At 45.3% G+C, this 9,372-nt stretch overlaps 1 protein-coding gene and 1 long non-coding RNA gene across 12 annotated transcripts; both read right to left on the bottom strand.

The window, feature by feature from the left end:
* Positions 1-547: 547 nt before the first annotated feature.
* Positions 548-5,520, bottom strand: LOC125543613. Of its 3 annotated transcripts, none has more exons than XR_007298609.1 (3): positions 2,717-5,520; positions 768-842; positions 548-603 (listed from the first exon to the last, which is right to left on the bottom strand). It is a non-coding gene; the product is annotated as an uncharacterized LOC125543613 (long non-coding RNA). The 3 variants fall into 3 exon arrangements; XR_007298611.1 differs by having other exon boundaries at positions 560-613; XR_007298610.1 differs by lacking the exon at positions 548-603 and having other exon boundaries at positions 620-842; positions 2,717-4,193; positions 4,328-5,518.
* Positions 5,521-5,886: 366 nt separating this feature from the next.
* Positions 5,887-9,016, bottom strand: LOC125543612 (protein FAR1-RELATED SEQUENCE 9-like). 9 transcript variants are annotated; one of them, XM_048707017.1, is made up of 5 exons: positions 8,474-9,016; positions 8,127-8,202; positions 7,158-7,528; positions 6,767-7,054; positions 5,887-6,675 (listed from the first exon to the last, which is right to left on the bottom strand). In XM_048707017.1, the coding sequence occupies exons 3-5, from the start codon at positions 7,284-7,286 to the stop codon at positions 6,397-6,399; spliced, it is 696 nt and encodes a 231-aa protein (XP_048562974.1). In that variant the 5' UTR covers positions 7,287-7,528; positions 8,127-8,202; positions 8,474-9,016; the 3' UTR covers positions 5,887-6,396. The 9 variants fall into 9 exon arrangements, with proteins under 9 accessions (XP_048562974.1, XP_048562977.1, XP_048562978.1 ...); XM_048707020.1 differs by having other exon boundaries at positions 7,158-7,524; XM_048707021.1 differs by having other exon boundaries at positions 8,127-8,197.
* Positions 9,017-9,372: the final 356 nt, after the last annotated feature.

Below are 9,372 nucleotides of genomic sequence, written 5' to 3'. Positions count from 1 at the left end.
TCGGTGAGACCGATTACACAAACTCGGTGAGACCGATTTTGGTAATTAGCTAACCAGAGAGTTGGTCAGGCAAACTCGGTGGGACCGATTTGCTCTTTCGGTGAGACCAAAAAGTTACAAAAGGGAAACACAGAGTTTACATTGCAATCTCGGTGGGACCGATTCGCTCTTTCGGTGAGACCGAAAAGTTACGAAAGGGAAACAGAGAGTTTGCAATCCCATCTCGGTGAGACCGAGATCCCTATCGGTAGAACCGAATTGCTAGGGTTTGGCAGTGGCTTATGACAAGTGAAACTCGGTGGCGCCGGATAGGAATAATCGGTAGGTCCGAGTTTGGCTTTGGGTTTAGGTCATATGTGGAAGTGGGAAAGTAGCTGAGGATTTTGGAGCATATCATTAAGCACATGAAGCAAGAGGCTCATTAAGCAACACATCATCCCTCCTTGATAGTATTGGCTTTTCCTATAGACTCAATGTGATCTTGGATCACTAAAATGTAAAATGAAGAGTCTTGAGCTTGAAGCTTTAGCCAATCCTTTGTCCTTAGCATCTTGAAGGAGTTCCCACAACCTTTAGTCCATGCTACTCCATTGTTGAACTTATCTGAAACATGCTAGATAGAAATGTTAGTCCAACAAGAGATATGTTGTCATCAATTATCAAAACCATCTAGGGAGCACTTGTGCTTTCAGCTACGCTACCAGTTCAGTCTAACTAAATCTGGTCAATTACACAAATATGTAAAATATGGCAAAAGGAGCACATACCTTCAGATATTTGCCAGCCAGCTTCAGCCACTAATCTCACCAAGACTGGTCATCATGTGCACGTGCAGCATTTTTCTATATAACAAAAAGTTTTAGAAGACCATGAGATTAGGCATTTCAACCAATTCACTTAGAAACACAGTGAGTTTGCAGCTAATATAGCTTGATGGATTTGTGCAGCCAGTATCGATGGCATGACTTGTACTATGCAAAATAACCAAAAAACATCTAATTATGCCTTTCTTTAGAAAAGGAGGATGACCCCCAGCCTGCATTGGGAGATGCATGCAACCACTTTATTAACTATTCACAAAGAACTTACAAAGTAATATATCAATATGTCTGAAGCCGCCATCTTGGCAACATTCATCGCTACTTCTATCCATTGATGAAGAGGTGCAGAAAGTATGGGCCGAATACCTAAACCTCTCACCTAAGCCTAACATCTAAAGCTGGAGGCCCCAACCAAGCCACATACCAGGTCGGGCAGAAAACGGTCCGACGCACTCATAGGTCGTCGCCGCCGTCTTCCATCGATCCATCTTCAGAGGTGATACTGACGCATCGACCTTGCCAGACCTGCTGTTGACGCCAACACGGCGCCAGACAAAACCTCCTCCCTACACGCGTCCATCATCACACATCCGTCGCCGAGGCCCTGCCGCGCCATGCCACCGAGACTCCACATCGTCGATGTGTCAAACGCCGCTCCACCGCAGATGCCGTCCACTGGTCCCTCGAGCCTATGCATACCTCCAAGATTGACGTGCCCAAGAGGGATACGGCACAAGAGCGTTGACATCATCCAATCGACCGATCTAGGGTTTTCCTCGGAGGTGGCGGATAGGGGTCTAGAGCTTCTCCACTACGATGCCTTCAAGAAAGGGACGGCGCAGAAAACGCCGCCATCGTCGGTTTTGGCAACGAGCGAAGATTAGGGTTTTCACCCGGATCCACTCGAGGAACCTCCATCCAGCCTTGTGTGCACGGGATCACCATCACCGCCGCCGCGCATGGAGCAGGCCGCACAGGCCAGATCAGATCTGACTGGAGGCCAAACCACACTATAGTCGTTCCATCCACCAGGCCCTCCATGCCGCCGCCAATTCGAGATCCGACTGGCAGTAGAGCCGCCCACCGCCTTTGTGAGGTAGGACCGGCCGTCGTGCCGCAAGACCCGACCAGTCGCGCCTCCACACGTTGGGGGCCCCACCCCACCCCAAGCCGCGGGAGAGAAGGAGACCCCCGCCACTGCCATCTGCCCCCAGGCTTAGCCGGCGGCGTCACGCGACGGCAATGGGAGGAGAGGAGGGAGTAGATCGGGGCTCGGTGGCGGCTAGGGTCGCTGCCTGCCCGAGTCGCCCGATGCGAGAGCGACGCGGGGGAGGGGGGAGATGTTTTGGTCATCTAATTATGCCTAGTCAAGATCCAACTCATATGTAAAGATTCAGCTTGAATTCTCAAATGAGAAGACGAGTGTGAATTATGGGCAGATGAACCATGCAAGATCACGGTACACTAAAGAAACTTAATCCGATCGAAATAATTAAAAGCAACTCAAACCCTGTATGGAGGAAACTAAAAAGGAAATATGAGGGAAATAAGTGAACATAGAGATTTGGAGAGCTTAGTTCTAAAATCTTGCGAGATAATTTATAAAGACACAATAATCTATGTCAGTGCAATCCTGCTCAAAAAATAAAAAAATTGCAACTATTCATGTGAAAATAGAAGTTTTGAAAACTGTAAAACCATAGGACAAACAAACTGTACCAAGACTAAGCCAATTAACTATTTTTCATCATCATCACTCCAAAAGCCTCGGTTCTTTCCACTTTCCTTAGTTCTTCTGAATTTATGATCAACGCATAGATGATCATAATTTGGTGCACATGATAATGACATTCTACCATGATATAATAAAAATAATACCCCAACATGAAACTAACCTTATCGTGGTCATGTCACTTGTCCACTAGTTGTAGCCTCATTCTTTTCCTGTAGCTAAAATCCTGGCCTCCAAGTCCACTACACGCTTGCACCATAGCACCATCCACAAGCTATCGTGCTCCTTCCATTGCGAGGAAACATGAGAAAATATAAGGAATGAACTAAGGGAAGTTTAGTTCAACATCCTCTTTCTAACCTTTTCAAAAGAAAACATCCTCTTCCTAATGCAATCAGTAGCCTCAAAAGAGGACCAGCCTATAACAGGAATAACTATGAATGCATAAAAACAAATCCCCTCTATCAATAAATAGTTTGTCTATTTATCATGGTAGTTCTGCAAACTGAAGTAAGCCCCTCTACAATAAAACTAAGCATTAATAGTTCAACTTGCAAAGTGAAGATGACTGAAGATGTTGACCCATCAACCTAATCCATCACCAGGCTAGAATATTAATTACCAATAATCATGAACTAAATAGATTTGGTAACATCATAATTTTCTTAACTCTATCTGAACACTAAAAATATTGTAGGAATAACTCATGTGCTCTTTGTATCGCTAGATATATTCGTTGTAAATAAAATCCAACCCAAAAGAAACGGAAGCTCTAGGCCCATCATTCTGACTTATAAAGCAAGGTTGGCGTAAACAACCATGACATTTAGGCTAAGCATTCATAAAAATGGTGTACAATACTGAAGGTCTTGACATTCAGCATAAATAACAGCGTCGATTGAAGGTGTAGTGATGACAAGTACGCAAGGAAGACATCATTTAGGTACAGTGATGACAAGCATGAGTAGTCACTATATGTGCTAATCTAGACTGCAAATTTACAACTATTACATGAGAAGATAATAACTGGTAAAAAATGTTAGGCCACAAAAGAAGGCTCCTGCCACGTTCACATGAACAATCTGGCAACACCAAATCCCAGCAATTTCATTAACTATTCAAAGGTTGCATTCAGATAAGCAACTCGACCAAATAGAATTCCATACCCATTAATTCAGCCTCGGGAAAAAATGTTAGATCACGGAAAGTTCCAGAACAATTTTAGCTGAGTAATCATCATCATTATTTTGTGAGCCTAGCCTTAGCCTAACCTAGCTTGAGCTTCTGGTTTTGCAATGCAGTATATAAAAAATAACCAAGATGATAGATCCTAGTATCCAGAGCCATTATTTACTGAAGTGAAGGTATGACTGAATGATTCAGTTTCAGAGGAATTATTTCTAGAGCCCCAAGATAGTTACCACAACGGGTTCTATTCTACGCTAGGGAACTATGAATGATCCAGTAATTTACTGTATTCTTGTTAGTCTCTTAGTATTGTTTGATCCTCGATAAAAACAAAGTTCCCTTCAAAATCCATCCAAAACAGAATTTACCAACACCCAGATTTCTATGGATGCAAGTGCGGAAACCTTACAGCCTTGTGCGTCACACATTCTTGAATAATTTGAAATCGTCAACTGTAGAAAACAAGAGGAATGTGGTAAGCAGGCCTACTTATTAGTGAAGATGTCCATCATCTAGCTTTGCTCTGCAATATATATGGTTTAGGGATTCTGAAATGGAACTGAAACAAAACGTAGTGAAAACTTACTTGATGGTAAACGGATAACGACATCGTGACTGTACATATTGTTCGTAGGATCCATGCAACAATCTGATTTGGAATATATCATCAGGAATTGTTTTTTCAGACCAAGGACAAACTATGAAGGGGAATGCTTGTGCAAATTATAAGTTGTCAAGCAGATCAAGATAGAAGGTGCAGTCAAGTGCAGTTGAGATTCAAAGTCGTATTCAGCAATGTGACGACAGAAGCAAAACAAAGCCGTTTCGTCGTACCTGAGGTTGCCTGCACAATGAAAGAACTGTAATGGATTATCAACTTCTGAACCTAGATAAAATATTGTTCACCAATCACTTGTTTAGAGTTTGGATCCTTTCCAATGTAGACATTAATAATAATGTTCTACGATCCTGTGCATATAGAATAATAATTTTCTTCCATCCTGTGCATATGGTTTAGTAGTCAGCATGTTGGTTTCTAGTCACACTGAACATATAGAAACGCATCACCATGCTGATTCCTTTGGAGTTGTTGCCTCTGCAGCTTTGTGTGCTCCCTTTCAATGGTTCAACATGGATAGGATTTAAACAAATGTCAGTGTTAAATCTAGCAAAAAACTGAAACAAAATAAGATCATATATGGATGACACGGAGAGCAGTGAGAGACTGAAATAGAGAGGGCTAGCTATATAGAGAGGTCCATTAGGGGAACTCATCGAACATTTGGTGGGCATCGGCATGCTGCCACGATGTTGGAGGGCAGAGGCTACGCAATGCGTCTCACCGTAGAGGAGTTCCGCATCCTCGGTTGTGCGAGGAACGACAGCAGCGGCATCTGCGTCGCTGACCACGAGAAGGAACGACCGCTGGGGCATATGTGCCTGACGCGAGGTCGAGGAACATAGGCCAGGAATCGAATGCCCCGTCGGAGAAATCCATCTTCGTGGCCGAGCCCGCTGTGTCTCAAGCTCGCCGCAGCTTGAGGGAGGAGATGGACCTTGCCGCCGCTGCCGCCGACGCAGGCGGCGTGCGGCGCGGCGCGGCGTGGGAGGAGCAGGAGGTGCGGCGAGGCGCGATGGGAGGAGGGGGTGTGCGGGTGGGCGTGCGTGCGTGGGTTGTGGCAGTTTTTTTTTGGAACGGCGGGCTTAGCGATGCATGGATTAGTGGTGGCTTAATGCGTGGCTTGTAGTGTTAAACATGGAAGGATTATGGATAATTAGATTTGATAGATGAATGAATTAGATTGTTTGGATCTGTCCTTCTTTTTCTTTTATAATGATAGCAGATTCGGTGATGGGTCCCGCGCTTTAAAGCGCAGCTCAACGACCACGCCGTAGCGGAACGGATAAACACGGATGGATCAGATATTTTTCTGAGCCTACCCGTCCCGTTGCTCTCACGGACGCATTAATACCAGCCACCCTTTTTCGAAAATGCCAGCGGGACAAGCACCATCAGTGTGATTTTTATGCACAACCAGGTGGGCAAACAACATTACTGAAGCACTATTGATCAGCTGTCAACTACAGTAGTTATGTGTAGTCGCTACAATAGCTGTGATGTTATTAGTGATTGGCAAATTCAGATTTATCAGGAGAGACACCACAGCTTTATCTGGAAACAACTATTTACAATCAGGAGGAACAAGCGAGGAAGTTCAGACACAAGTCACGCTCTAGAAAATCCTCGATTATTATAGTTTTACACATGGTCTGAAAAAAGTCCTAGGCGTTGGGCACAAGCGGCCTCTTACAGAGGTGCGACGTTGTCCCGTCGTACAACAGTTCTTGCACGTAACAGGCTTGCGAGGTTGTTTCGGCACAGGCAGATTGTCCTCTTATGCCCTGGGAGCTTGCATATACTGCACAACCTTGTGCGCTTACTCAAGCCTTCGTATGACACTTTCTCTCTGCTCGAGCACGGCCGGCCAACACCACGCTTCTTGCTTGGAGCAGACAAACCAGCGAGGGCATCCCAATTGCCAAACGCGGTCATGCTGTTCTCATTGTCACCCATATGTGCATCAATGTTTATGATTGCCCCTACTGAGCTATTGTTCTTTCGACTTGATTCAGCAGCTATCCTATCCTCAATTCCTAGACCATCGTCTTTTCCGCCAGCGGAGATACCTCTACGATTAAGTCTTTGATCCTCCCAAATACAAGCTCGTAGACAGAGATTGATGAGTCTCCAATCCTCAACAATTCCATGGCGTGCAGGTACAGAGTTGAGCTCCGACAGGTAAAAGATTGATTCGCAGCCTGATCCTTTTGAAAGTGAGCTATGTGTTGTGGCAAGATGTCTCTAGCATCTTTCGTCCACCTTTTTAGGATGTGCCGCTTGGGTATCTCCGGTACACCAACGTGGTTAATCACCTGCGCACACGAGCAAAAATCGCTAAGCACCACGGGTGATAGCAAACAATAGATAGAACAGCCCCTGCATAATGTCGTGTCAGAAAGTAACCTTCAAAGCATGGCAGCAAAGCATTCCCATGTGGGCAAACTGCCCGCATTCAGATTCAAACCAGCCAGCTTCATCTGATATGGTCACCTCGTATTCGACCTTACTCCACTTCTCTCGTTTTAAGGCATCGTTGTGCCTTGCGATATTTTTCTTTTTCTTTTCAATCTCCTCGACATGGTATGATCCACCTTCAAACAGATTCTCACCAAATTGTTCAAACATCTTTCTTGTGTAAACTTTACTCACGTGCCTTTCGATAGCAACGTTTGTCCTCATCACAGCACTACTCTGAGTAGCACCAAAAAAGAGATAATTTGTTAATTCTGTTGGCTGATATATACAAAAACCAGAGCAACAAATATGAAAGACAATGTACATAAATTCGGCTTACAATCCTTGTCCTGTTTTCTTGGTAGCTTTCATCTGATTCCGGGTCGAATTGTAGCCTCATGTACTGACGGGCGAACACATGCATTGGGCTTGATGCCCATTTGCGACGTATCTCGAACTGGTTTGTCATGTAATTGTGGGACTTCAAATTGTATTTTTGAACAAGTATACCCAGGCAGCCTCAAATCCTTCAACACTGGTCATGTGATTCACCGCTTTGTGAAATTTAGCCCTAAACTCGCTCTTGTTGGTGTATAGTGAGCCAAGATTCTCTTTTGCTTTCTTAAGAACATGGACATGCAAATTAATCCTTCAGCATTCCACTATAATTTATTTCCTTCAGTGCTAGCTATATCATTACCCTGTTCCTGTCTAGATAAACAAATATGCTTAAAGTTGGAAACTCTGAATCATCTGCATTTATTTGCTGCTTATTCATCAGTATATGGCAGATTAGTCATGGAAAAATTAATAAAAGAGGGAGATATTATACATCAGCATATGAGTTGATTTAATAACGAGACACCAGCTCAATCTTACTTGGAATCAAAGTTCACCACTAACAGAATAGCACTTAAGTTTATTTTAAATTTTACTGCATGAGATTAATGATAGAGATTAATCCTTTTGCCAACTCTAATGATAGAGATTAATCGTTTAAAATTAAGACGAGCATGTGCGGGTCATTCACTTGCATTAACTTTTGGATTAACAATGTAGAGTTCTGTACTTCTGTTGTGTTACCGGGCTCAGGATGGCCAACAAATAAAAATGACCAGCTGCCTGCTAAGGTATTGTTTCACTTACAAGTCATACTCTCAAATTCAAGTTTATTTCTCATACAAAATCGTTCCTTTCTTTTTTCAGGACTTGGATAGCCAATCAAGTCATGCAAAAGACTACAAGAGAAACACTTTTGAATACCTCTATATAAACTTTGCTTCTGAGGATTGCTCTACAAAACAATTACCTTCAGATGTAATAGTTCCCTTTGAGATGTAGTAATTCACCTTACTATTCCTTTTGATGTTAGATGTGGAACTGTTCTGCCGTCAAGAAAGATATTGATTAGTTGCTGGTAAGTTTTTCACGGTTTAGCTTTCCAGTTAAATGTGGACTTGGGCACTAAATTTGAAAGGATTTTTCGCCAATTTGTGATTTCACCTACACTTGTGTGATTAAAAAGCAGAGAAGATGTATAGATGAAGCTGGATAGCTCGTATACTTCCAATTTCAGTACGTGCATATGTCAATACATGGATAAGTGAGAGCTGGTTAGCTAGTACGGAGTAGATAGAAGCAAGCAACTAGAATCACCTTTGCCTGTTGAGATGCATCGAGCTCACGCCTTCTTCAAGTGTGACCCAACAACCCCCCGCTGCATCTCGCCACCAGCCACGGCCGCGCCCGCCGACTGGGTGTACGCGCTGTGGTTCCACCTTCTACGAGGGAGCGGGTCGGCCACAGCCTTGGACGCGCCCGAGGCGGGCGGAGCTAGCCGCGACGGCCCCCGTCTTACCCACCGGCCAAGGATACAGCCCCGCGTGGCGCAGCGCGGCTGAAGCGGGCGAAGCTAGCTTGCACGGACCCCATCTTGCCTCCAGTCAAGGGCTCAAGGCCACTGCCCCACGCGGCGCAGCACGCCGGACGCGGGGGGCGCTAGCTGCGATGGGTCACGGCCCCTGGCGGGCAGCGCTAGCCGCGACAGCTCCCGTCTGGCCGCCAGCTACGGTGCCGAGCGGCGGACCTCACCTCGTCCTCGTCGGAATCCTCACCGCGTGTGTCTACGACTCAGGCTGCCGACGGATTGTGCCGGCGCCCGGCGGCCGGGTGCCGTATTGTGACGGTGTCATGGGGAGGAGCGTCCGTAGTCATGCCCCGGGGATGTAGCCATATCGGTGAACCTCGTTAACAAATCTCGGTGTCGTGCCTCGTGTGATTGCTTGGTCCTCGATAGATCGACGGAGTGCCTCGGATTATTCAACAAGTGGTATCAGAGTAAGGTTTGATTTAAAGTTATGACTGGTGATCTAGAGGAGGCCGAACCGTGAGTTGATTTCGTTCGTCACGAAACGGTGTTCGTGGGCATCAACAGAATCGGAGGCGGCAGAATAGCAATCTGAGCTACAACGGTTCTTAGCAGGATCGAAGTCGCGGGTGGCGCGGCTGGTCAGATCGGAAGAGATGGCTACAGCGCATTAGTGGATGCAGCAGAC

This window comes from Triticum urartu, chromosome 3, assembly GCF_003073215.2.
Source record: "Triticum urartu cultivar G1812 chromosome 3, Tu2.1, whole genome shotgun sequence".
NCBI classification, from domain to species: domain Eukaryota; kingdom Viridiplantae; phylum Streptophyta; class Magnoliopsida; order Poales; family Poaceae; genus Triticum; species Triticum urartu.
Note: the sequence above shows the minus strand (reverse complement) of the source record. Positions and strands in the feature narration are given on the sequence as shown.